The following is a 12742-nucleotide window of genomic DNA, read 5'->3' on the forward strand; positions in this document are numbered from 1 at the left end:
TACCCAATGACTTGGCCTCCACAACCACTTGTGGCAACAAATTCTAAAGGTTCAACACTCTCTGGCTAAAGAAATTCCTTCCCCAGCTCCATTCTAAAAGGTCGCTCCTCTATTCTGTGGCTGTGTCTTCTGGTGCTAGACTCTCCCACCAGGACCTCTGCTGCACTCCCCTGTGGCAAATATATCCATCCTTAAGTAAACCTGCACACAGCGCTCCAAGTGTGGACTCACCAATATTACAGGAAAACATACTAGTGCCTGTACTTAAATCATTTTGCTATTGAACCCAGCGTGTCATTTATCTTCTTAAATATACCTACCTGCTTGCCTTCAGTGATTGGTGTACAAAAACACCCAAGTGGCTTCGTACATCTACATTTCTTAAGCTAATACTGTGTAAATTATCTGCCACCTTTCTTACAGGCCAGGTTCGAGGGGCAGTTAATCTGTCTGCTACGTGCATAAGGTCACGGAAATAACTTTAAGAGATGGCAAAAGACTCACGCATTCAAAATCAAATCATGTGAGCACAGGTCCGAATACATGACACTTCATAAATTGGGGTTGCACATCCACGTTGGAGAGGAAATTAAGAAGCTGGTAGTTGAAACAGCACTGCCAGATTTATCCGCCCTGTCACCCTGCTAGTCCTCTTGCAACAGTGTGTTGGTACAGGGACAAACAGACTCACACCCTCATCGGAGTTTCAGGAACGGCTTCTTCCCCTCCGCCATCAGAATGGAAAACGAACCCGTGGACTCTACCTCAGTATTTCTCTCTCTTTTTGCACGACATATTTAATTAAATTTTCTTTTTATGTGTACTTCTTATTGTAATTTATAGTTCTTATTACTATGTATAGAAATAGAAAGCATAAATTACAATAGGAAGTATGTATAACAGAAAATTAAATGAGTAATGCAAAAAGAGAGAAAAAAAACTTCTTTTATTATTATTATTCTGCAGTATGTAGGTTCCTTAAGGTTGTTATGTTTGGGAATGCTAGTGGGGACAAGCTCTCACTACCCTTTAAATGCTCCCAATGGCGTGTGTCGCCAATAGCCTCTGACAACCAAGTCCAGCTCCTGGCCTTCACATGTGGCTCAGCTACCAAGTACAGAGGAACCATTTCTACTGACAGGGGAAGGGGCAAAGGCGGGATAGTGGTGCCTTAAAACCAGTCACTTCGGGCAGATGGGGCTCATCAGCCTTGACAGGCACCTCATCTAGGAGAAAGAAAACACTGATCTCAAACCTCTGCTGCCTCGCAGCTCTACCCACTCATGGGGAAGTAAACCCCGAGGGAAAAATCCAGAGCTGGAGTCCCAAAGGCAGTCCTACATTGAGTTCAATGCTGACTGGCAACTTCTGCGATGCTGCTGGTGCCAAATGTTTCTGCCGTTCTTTTAGGTTCATCAGATATGTGGAGAGGGGGAGCTTGCTACTTGGGCAACAGCTTGCTCTCCATATTGTACTGCCCAGGCTTGTGTAAATAGACAGCCAGGACACAACATCCATGGTTGACCCTGACTGATGGAGGCCTCATCAATATTCTGTACTGCTGACACAAGACAACAAATTTCATGACATATTCCACTGATACTAAACCTGATTTTGATTCTGACATCGGGTTCTTGAATCGACTTACCTCAGCAACACAACACTACGGACCTCCTCCTGCTCTACAATAGACTTGTCTGATTGTGTGTTATTTGCACTAATTCCTTATTTTGCAAAGTCTTTTATTTCTTCACTGCCCTGTATAATTGATGCATAATTTATAAGACCATTAGACCATGAGACATAGGAGCAGAATTAGGCCATTTGGCCCATCCAGTCTGCTCTGCCATTTCATCATGGCTGCTCCATTTTCCCCCTCAGCCCCAATCTCCTGCCTTCTCCCTGTATCCCTTCATGCCCTGACTAGTCAAGAATCTATCAATCTCTGCCTTAAACATACCCAATAACTTGGCTTCCACAGCTGCTCATGGCAACAAATTCCACAGATACGCTAGTTTCTGACTAAAGAAATTCCTCTTCAACTCCATTGTAAAAGGACACACCCTCTATTCTGAGGCTGTGTCCTCTGGTCTTAGACTCTCCCACCACAGGAAACATCCTCCTCACACCCACTCTATCAAGGCCTTTCACCCATTTGATAGGTTTCAGTGAGGTCACCCCTATTTATGTTCTGTGTGTTGTCTGAATCTACGTACCTGTGAGGCTGTAGTGTGTTTTTTTTAATTATACCTGTACCTCACTGTTGTTGTGCACATGAATTTGACATTAGGAAGAAGGACCTACATGTATCCAAATGGGCAGTACTTGTCACACACGACAGGTTTGCATCTTTTCGGCCGTGCCCGGCACTGGCAGATTTCACAGCCATGTACGTCGGTCTGCAGGCCGAAGGGACAGTCCAAACCACAGCCCGAGATCAGGCCCGTACAAAGCTCCTCTCCTGCAATTAAGATAAAACAAGATTAAACTCGGGGTCAACGAACAGATGCCATTGAAAGGAAGGAAATGATTGCATCTGTTCCTCAACTATTTAAGAATTCACAGCCAACAGTTACTGATGCCTTGAAGGAAAACAAGAGATTCTGCAGATTTATTTATTTTATTTATTTAACGATACAGCACAGAGTAGGCCCTTTTAACCCCACAACCCCTGCAACCACCTTACAACTCTGATTAACTCTAACCTAACCATGGGACAATTTAACCCAATTAACCCAGCCAGCACATCTTTGGACTTTGGGAAGAAAGTGCAGCGCCCAGGGAATACCTACACATTCCACGGGGTACAAAGATTCCTTACAGATGACGCTGGAATTGAACTTTGAACTCTGACGCCCCAAGCTGTAATAGCGTCGTACTAACCACAACGCTACCATCTACAGTAATGCACAAAAATGCTGGGGGATCTCCCTACGGAAAGTTGACGTTCCGAATTATCAGGTTCTGATAAACTGTCTCAGCCCAACATATTGACTGGTTTATTCCTTTCCACAGATGCTGCCTGGCCTGCTGAGTTTCTCTGTCATTTTGTGCGTACCTTGACGGAATGTATACTGCCCTTTAGTATAATTACTGAGCCTCTGTAAAAGCTAAAAGGGCTGGAACAGTTCAACAAGCCAGGCAGAATGTGTAGAGGGAGAGACGAGTTACCATGGCAGCTCAATGACCTCTCATCAGATCTGAAACACCAACTGGTTCACTGAAATCCATAACTGCCATTCACATATTCAGGGATCTTCTACATCTTGGTTTGAAGGTCTCTCCTTCCCCTCCTCCTCCCAGCCATTCGTAAGCCACCAGGACGTGAAGAACCAGCTATAATTCAGTGACACAATTAGTGCCAAAAGCAAAAAAAAACCGCCAGATATTGGAAAGCTGAAGGGAGATTAATTAATGTGTGAAATATGTGGCAGATTAGATCGAGAATGCAAGGAGAGAGAGAGTGGGTTTCGGATCATGCTGAAATGTGGAACTATTTCCACTCCCAGAAATGGGTGTGCTGAGTATTTCCAGCAAATTTTCTCTTTATTAGGAAAAGCTCACAGCTAATTTGATTTAGAAAATTCCCACAAGTAGCAGCCAACATATGCCTAGATAATTGTATTTGCTGATGTGAGCTGAGAGAAGAACATTCCCCTCGACCTTTGGAAAACCAACTGCTCTTTCTCAACTAAAATCCTGGAGTATATGGATATATAATAATCTTAATGGATATAATGACTCAGTATGGCACAGGCTCAAAGAAATAGCTTGCCATCAGCACCTCATTCCCATTGGGACATCCAGCCAACAAGTTTGGAAAAAAAAAGACCTTTCCTTTCAGCATAATCCTACCACTTAAGGGTGATGTCCTGATTTATTTCTTAACCCTCTGAACTTTTCTGAGGCTGCAAGGCCTGGTTTCCTCACCTCTGCCAGCTACAATTTAGACACAAATGGTCCCTTTAAAACACAGATGGATTTAAAAGTTCAAATACATTAAATAAGCTAAAAATTTAAAGTAAAAATCACCCACATTTGATTGCTTCAGGGTGGCCTCTGCTTTAGTGTTTTATAATGAATCAGCTCTTAAACGTTCTTCCAGCAGGCTAATTAATAAAATGTATTGTAGGAATTCCATTAAATGTGGTGAATGGAATTTTTATTGGTCTTTGATCAAAACATTCTGGCTCTGGGTTAGAGACAGTCGGAGAAATGGCGAGCACTCATTGTGGGCTGTTCGAACAAACAGCCTTAAACAAGAGAAAAGAAACCTCACCGAAGTTGAGCGAAGATGTTCAACAAAGGTCCATCTTCCTTAGGAAAAGATAGTAGCAATGATTAAATTCCTCAGGAAATATTTAATTACCTTCCAAGTCCAAAGTAATTTTTATTATCAGAGTACATACACGTCACTACATACAACCCCGAGATTAATTTTTCTGTGGGCATATCAGCAAATCTATAGAATCGTATCTATAACAGGATCAATGAAAGATCGACTAGAGTGCAGAAGACAACAAACTGTGCAAATGCAAATATAAATAAATAGCAATAAATAATGAGAACATGAAATAACAAGATAACGAGCCCTTAAAGTGAGATAATTGATTATGGGAATATAGCAAAAGGATTTGAGTACAGGAGCAGGGAGGTTCTACTGCAGTTGTACAAGGCCTTGGTGAGACCGCACCTAGAGTATTGTGTGCAGTTTTGGTCCCCTAATCTGGGGAAAGACATTCTTGCCATAGAGGGAGTACAGAGAAGGTTCACCAGATTGATTCCTGGGATGGCAGGACTTTCATATGAAGAAAGACTGGATCAACTAGGCTTATACTCACTGGAATTTAGAAGATTGAGGGGGGAATCTTATTGAAATGTATAAAATTCTAAAGGAATTGGACAGGCTAGATGCAGGAAGATTGTTTCCGATGTTGGGGAAGTCCAGAACGAGGGGTCACAGTTTAAGGATGAAGGGGAAGCCTTTTAGGATCGAGATAAGGAAAAACTTCTTCACACAGAGTGGTGAATCTGTGGAATTCTCTGCCACAGGAAACAGTTGAGGCTGGTTCATTGGCTATATTTAACAGGAAGTTAGATATGGCCCTTGTGGCTAAAGGGATCAGGGGGTATGGAGAGAAAGCAGGTACAGGATTCTGAGTTGGATGATCAGGCATGATCATACTGAATGGCGGTGCAGGCTCAAAGGGCCGAATAGCCTACTCTTGCACCTATTTTCTATGTTTCTAACATCTCAATGGATGGGCAACTGAGTGTAGTTATTCCCTTTTGTTCAAGAGCCTGATGGTTGAAGGGCAGTAACTGTTCTTGAAACTGGTGGTGTGAGTCCTGAGGCTCTTGTACCTTCTACCTGGTGGCAGCAGCATGGCCAGGGTGACGAGGATCTCTGATGATGAATGCTGCTTTCCTGTGACAGCATTTGATGTAAAATGTGCTCAATGGTTTACCTGTCATGTAGTGGAATGAATCCACTAGGATTTTCTGTTCAAAGTCAGTTGAGGCTTCAAAGCCTTTGAGAGACTCCCTGGATGTGTTAATAAAGGTGGTTCTAACAAATTTAAGTGAGGGCTTCCTCCACATAATTTTCATTCATCTCCCCCTCTCTTCTTAAAATCCATTCACGACGAGGGTAACTCAGCAAGCTCAGTATTTATTGCCCATTTGCAACTGCCCTTCAAGAACACAATACATAGGAGAGGAAGTAGTCCATCAGGCCCTACAAAGCCTGCCTGAGCACTGAAGGATCAAGGGTTAATGTTATACAACACGTGTTAGGAATCTGCTGTGGTGTGTTGCTCAGGGCATTTCACACACAAAAAAAACAATATTCAACAATCATAAAGAATAAAGATCTATATAAAAATAAAAACAGACTAATAAAATTAGAGGTTAAAAGATCGATTTTGGAATAAAATGTGCATAAATAAATAAATACCAGCATGTATTTACAATGTAAACAGCATCATAAATTGTGGGTAAATGAGGTTGACTGTAAGGCATTTTGAAATGCCCTGAGCCTGTAAAAGGCTCCATTTAAATGCAGTTTCTCTCTCCTACCACAAAAGATCCTGAGAGATCTGAGAGTATCAGAATCTACAGACTGATAGGGTACATCAGTGAACGTTATCTGTTAGTGTTGTGCTTGAGCTCGGCTCTCCAGTGCGTTGTTCAAAGGGAATAAACACACTAAAGGGGGAACACAACCACTCCCTTTTGCCTTTAAAACTTCAAGGCATCAAACACTGAGCCCTATGAAGTGAGATATCACTTGGCTTCACAGTTGCTCTCAATGAGAATATGTGGAGCAAAACCAGAGAAATGAACAGATAGAGGCTTTTCTCTGGCACAGGACCACAATGCTGAAGAGTCACAATAACAGCTTTTTCAGTTCACTTACTCTGTCTGCAAAGAAAGCGCTTCACCCGGTCTGATAGCTCACAACAAAGGCCTTGTGAATGAACTAGGTGGCAGAGAACTGGAATAAATTATATATTTTCCACTTGTTTGGCTGCCATGACCAAACGTGTGCATAATTTACTTCACAAATATTTAGCATCTTACACAGAGTGCCTGTGCAGTTCCTGTTTATAAACCTGTTAGGTTCAGTTGGCGGCGCAGATTGACTTCAATCTGTGCATACTGCACACACTCCGCCAGTAACCAGGTGCGCGTGCACATATACATAGATGCATGTATAATCAAATCATTAACATGTAAGATATAGGAACAGAACTAGGCCAATCAGCCCAGTGAGGCTGCTCTGCCTTTTAATCGTGCCTCTTTTTTTCCTTCTCAACCCCATTCTTCCGTCTTCATCCCTGGAATCCGTGAACACCCTCTCCCCCATCAATCATGAACCTATCAGCCTCTGCCTTAAATACACCGATTTCCATGGCAACGAGCTCCACAAGTTCAAACAATGTCCGGGTGAAGAAATTCCCTGTCACCTCAGTTCTAAAGGTATATCCCTTTATTCTGAGGCCATTCCCTCAGATCCTAGACTCTCCTGCTAATGAAAACGTGTGTGTACTCATATTTGCATGTATGTACACAACTGTCCGGTGCACATACATTCACATAGAAATGTATTCATGTAGGCCATCTCTCTCTCTCTCTCACACACACACAAAGTTCAGTGATGTGCAGGATGACATTTGAACTGCACTGTGAGAATGTGGCAAGTGTGCATGTGAACTGACTGACCCTCCTACGTGTGGAAGGCCCCCTTACTTTCTGTGTGGGTGCATTTTTCGTCTGGGCGGGCCCATTTCGTCCACAATACAAGTTGCCCAGCGCGTACCATGGCCAATATGACTCAATACAAACGCTCAGTTGGTTGTCGTCCTTGCTCCGTGCGTGATCAGTGTGTAAGTATATAAATGTAGGCCACTCACTCGTTTTGCACTGGCACTTCCGGCATCCACTGTTGTCGAGCTTGAAGCCGTAGATGCAGTCCCTCTCTGTCAGGGTACAGTTTGCCAGCTGCTCGCACACTGGTGGCCCGATGGTGATATACGTCGGCTCTGCAGCGGTAAGGGAGGAGAGGTGGAGTGTGAGAGATGTTACAGAAGTTCAAACACACTGTTCCCTTCCTGCATAAGCACACGGGATTCTGCAGGTGCTGGAAGCCTAGGGCAACAACACACAAACTGCTGGAGGAACTCAGCAGGGCAGGCAGCATCCACGGAGGGGGATAAACAGTCAACATTACAGATGCTATTGTCTGAAACATCGTCCATTGTCTAAGGTGCACTGTCTGTTCGAATAATTCATGTGGATGTTAAGGTTTTCCCTGTGCCAGTATTAGATGAGCTATGAGGTCTGCCAATATCCTGACTGGCAGTGCTGCCGTGACCAACCCTATCCAGGCCGACAGACTGAAGGCTTATTCAACGCACAAACAATTGAGGGGCTATTTCTCAGGCAGAACAGCTATTGAATTTGCCTGTAAAACCCCTCCATTTCAATGGCAATTCACTGCACCAACACATTCCAAAGTGAACAGCATTGTTAAAGTCTTTTAAAGTTTTAATGGCACACATCACTGCACATCAGCTAAATGGACAACATTTCATCAGCCAAGCATCCTATAGTGAAACTGGCTTGAAATTATGACATTTATGTATTTAAATATGTTTTATTCCATGTCCATACTTTAACCACATTTATTTTTTTTAGAATTGTTTAATCTTATAATTGTTGAATGTTGATTTTGTTGCATATAGCACCAATACTAAACAGCAAATTCCTAATACATGCAAATGTATACGGTGAATTAAGCTGACCCTTGACCATTGGCTATTTAGGAAGTCAGGCCACATTGGTAGGGACGAGAAACTGAGTTGTTGTGTTGGGATGAAGACCCCACATCCGAAGTGGGAAGGAGGGAAGCTTGTTACCTGGAGGATAGGAGATGTTTCCTTTATTGGAAAGTATTTCCTTAGCTAGGCTGTCCAATAAACTTTATGTTTTAAATCCAATATCATTCTCACTCACAGGGCATCTGGAAATCTGTTCACTGTTTTTCTCTGTAGCAGGACATACAAGGAGGTATGGACTGAATCACAGAATCAGACATGAGGGTTTGGTGCTGGGGTCTTATTGGGTATCACTCAGGGACTTACACATCCCAGAAACCAGCCTCCTCTCCGCTGACTCTGACTACCCTTCCTACTGCCACAGTAGAGCAGCCATTATAACCACAGGTCCCACCCATCCCAGACATTCTCTCTCCATCTCCCCCCCGTCGGGCAGAAGATACACAAGCCTGTAACCATGTACCACCAGGCTCAAGGACTGCTTCTATCCTGCTGCTATGAGACTATGGGACAATAAGAAGCACCGTTGACAGTGTTCTACCAAGCTGCATCTCCATCCTGTATGGGAGCACCAGGGCATCAGACCAGAAGTCCCTACAAGGGACTGTGAGAACAACTGAGAGGATCATGGGGGTCTCCCTCCCGTCCCTTGAGGACATTTATCAGGAGAACTGCGTAAGCAGGGCCCTTAATATTCTCAAGGATCCCACCCATCCATCCAGCATCCTCTTTGATTTCCTACCGTCAGGCAGGAGACACCAATGCATAAAGACAAGAACAGTCAGGATGGGACACAGCTTCTTACCTCAGGCCATTGGGCCCCTGAACTCCCTACCGCATCGTACTTGCAGTGTCACTGGATAATTTGTACTGTACCCTACAATATTTAATTTACATACTTAGTTTATCTAAGCACAATTCATTTGTAGAGTGAATTCTTACTTTTCTAAGTTATTGTGTGCAATGAGTACTACTGTGCTTTACAGCCTGGTTCGGAGGCACATTGCTTGTTTGGCAGTATACATGTACCCACTTAGGTGACAATAAATTTCACTTGACCTGACTAGACCTCTCAGTAAACCTTGTTATGGCTTTGTCCTTTATCGTCTGCCTGCACTGCCCTTTCGCTGTGACACTTCATTCTGCACTCTGTTATTGTTTTTCCCTGTCCTATCTCCATGCACTGCTGTGGTGAAATGATCTGAATGGATGCCATGCAATGCAAAACAATGATTTTCACTGTATCTTACTCAATCAGTACATATGACAATAATAAACCAATTACCAGTGTGGCTTGGCCACATGAATACTGCGGCTACAAGAGTGGGTTCGAGCTGGGCATCCTGCAGAGAGTGAGTCACCCCCTGACATTCCAAAGCACTTCACCATTTACAACATCAGATGTGTGACCACTCTTGCCTGGATGAGTTCAACTTCAACACTCAATTTAGCCAAACAACATCCAGGCCCTTTTGACTGATAGCTCACACACCACCTGAATTAGTTATTGTTTTCAGGACCTGGCACAGTGGCTGCAGCGTACACCATCTGCAAAACACACTCAAGTTACTTGTCCTAAGCTGCCCTGACAGCAGCTCCCGAATCTGCAACCTTAACCACTTCGTCCAGTCAGGATTGCTGTACTGTACTCTGTAAACATCTCTGACGTAAGGAGCTCATTGACACCAGGGATTCTGCAGATGCTGGAAGTCCAAAGCAACACAGACAAAATGCTGTAGGAACTCAGTAGGTCAGGGAGCGTCTAAGGAAACGAATAATCAGTCGACATTTCAGTCCAAGACCTTTCAGACCCTTCTGAAGGTCCCGAAGAAGGGTCTTGGCCCAAAACGTTGACTGCTTATTTATTTCCATAGATACTGCCTGAACTGCTGAGTTCCTCCAGCATTTTGTTTGGCGTTCATTGATCCAATCAAAGGAACTCTTCCAAGAACGCAACAGAATTTCCCTGGTCTCAAATCCAGAAATTCCACCATCACACTGAGATTAAGATTCAAGTGTAAGTTGAAACACACAGTGAAATACATTGTTTGCGTTAACCAACACAGCAAGGGATGTGCTGGGGGCAGCGTATTGCCACATGTTCTGGTCCCAACAAAGCATACCCATAATACTCTGTAGGACAACACAAAATGCAACTGAGCTGAACACAACAGGATAATAAACAACCATAGAACAAGCTCTGTTACTCTCTCCCAGCCACACACATGGACTCTCATCAACTCCAGGAGAGGGCTCCGGGCATTCTGGCTTTAGCCACTGGACAACAACAGTGGTGACAACTTGGTAGCGTAAGGGCACTTCACTGGAATGTAACTTCAGTGATCAAAAAGTAGCGGCACGCACAGCAAGCGGTGGAAGGATTCAAAGGTTCAAAGTAAATTTATTATCTAAGTACATATAGTACTGTACAAAAGTCTTAAGCACCTGAGAGTTTTTAGATGGTTGCAGATTGCATAGCCTTCACAGAGCCCCGCTCTCAACATCATTGAGGCTGCCTGCGATTACCTGGACAGCCAAAATCTGCAGAAGAACAGTGGCCAGTTCCTTAAGATGCTTGGAACAACCTACCAGACGATTTCTCATAAAATTGCACGACAGTGTACCTAAGAGAAATTATGTTACTTTAAAGGTCACGCCAAATACTGATTTGATTTTTTTTTTTGATTTACTGCTCTTTATAGTAAATTGTTTGATATTTTTAAACTTCTCATTTCATCATTTTTGAAAGCATCTTCATTTCACAGATTTCTTTGCCCAAGATTTTTGCTCAGTACTGTACATGTTACTGTACACCACACTGTGACTCATTTTCCTGTGGACATTCACAGTAAATACAAAAAAGCACAAAAGAATCAATGAAAAACTGCACACAAAGATGGACAAACAATCAATGTGCAAAATATCCCATAATAAGTAAACAAACAGATAAATAAATGGCATGGCAAACATGAGTTGGCGAGCCATTGAAAGGCTGTGGAATCAGTTTAGTGTTGGAGTGCGTGGTTAACCCCTCTGATTCAGGAGCCTGATGGCTGAGGAATAATAACCGTTCCTTAACCTGGCATTGTGGGTCCAAGGGCTTCTGCACCTCCATTAGATTTGAAGAAGCATTTAGCAGGAAGAAAGAGGGGCCAGAGACGCAGAGATTTGGAGCCCAGGCACGGCTGCCGATGGATTAGAGAACTGATAAAGTGCTAGCATTCTGAGGGTGTGAAGCTAGTGCATGTTACAGAAATGGGGAGGGATCTGAAAACAGAGACACGAACTTCAGCATGAAGGCATTGCCTAACCAGTGACCAAGGCGGGTCAGCAGGCACTGCGGATGAAGCTGATTGGGATTTGATTCAAGGTCAAAAGTCAAAGTCGGGTTCACTGTCATATGCGCGGGTACCTGTGAGCACCGGTGCAATGAATAACGTACTGGCTGCAGCATCACGGGAACGGAGCATCATGTAAGCAGCACTCACAAAAGAATGGAAATTGAACATAAATTATACCAAATCTTACAAGAAAGGACACAATTAGAACTAAAAAATACAAAGTCCACTTCAGTGCAGTAATGATTAGGGTTGTGCTGGTTGGTTCAAGAAACGGATCGTTGAAGAGAAGTAGATATTCTTGAATCTGGTGGTATGGGGCTTTGGGTGTCAGTACCTCCTGCCCAATGGAAACTGTGAAGGGACAGTGACCCCTTGTCCTGACGTGTGTACCAGGTCTCTGTTCCTTGCACACAACAAACTGCGTCCCTTCTCAAAACAAGAAGCAAAATTGAAGGTGGGAAAGAAAGTTCTCTTTCATATCCCCTTCTGTACCCCTTAACCGCAACTCATGCTTCCTAGTTTTAGATATCTTTGCAATGTGGAAATTTAGTCTATCTAAGTGGTGACACTCTTGACTGCCCCAGCACATCTGTGGGTATTAATGCAAATGACACAATTCACTCTACATGTGATAAATAAGTGTGATCCTGAATCTATGCCCCCTTACCCTATCTGTGATCCCTCCACCCACCTCTTTATTTAGAGACACAGCACGGAACAGGCCCTTCCGGCCCAACGTGACGCACTACCCAGCGGCCCACCTATTCAACCCTAGCCTAATCACATGATCGCTTACATTGACCAATTAACCTACGTCTTTGGAAAGTAGGGGAAAAACCACACATTTATGGGGAGGAATATTACAGACGGCCTTGGAATTGAACTCCAACTTCCCACATCCCAAGCTGTAGAAACGTTGTGCTAACTGCTACACTACCATGGCGACACCACCCCTCCCCCATTCATTTTTCTTCTTCTCTGAATTCCCAACCTAGCCCGGGAAGAGAGTATAAGGTGTTCAGTGCTGCCCCATGATGAAGGTGACACTTGCAGTAGCATCAA

The 12742-nt window shown here is 43.6% G+C and overlaps 1 protein-coding gene across 2 annotated transcripts in view; it reads right to left on the reverse strand.

Moving 5' to 3' along the window:
* The window catches only part of crim1 (cysteine rich transmembrane BMP regulator 1 (chordin-like)), a 262131-nt gene that overhangs the window by 46761 nt on the left and 202628 nt on the right, over positions 1-12742 (reverse strand). For both annotated transcript variants that reach the window (XM_059985617.1, XM_059985618.1), the window contains exons 8-9: positions 7416-7544; positions 2305-2461 (exon numbers count right to left, since the gene is read on the reverse strand). In XM_059985617.1, coding sequence (XP_059841600.1) covers positions 2305-2461; positions 7416-7544 — 286 coding nt within the window. The remainder of the gene's footprint in view (positions 1-2304; positions 2462-7415; positions 7545-12742) is intronic.

This window comes from Hypanus sabinus, chromosome 12 (assembly GCF_030144855.1).
Source record: "Hypanus sabinus isolate sHypSab1 chromosome 12, sHypSab1.hap1, whole genome shotgun sequence".
Taxonomy (NCBI): domain Eukaryota; kingdom Metazoa; phylum Chordata; class Chondrichthyes; order Myliobatiformes; family Dasyatidae; genus Hypanus; species Hypanus sabinus.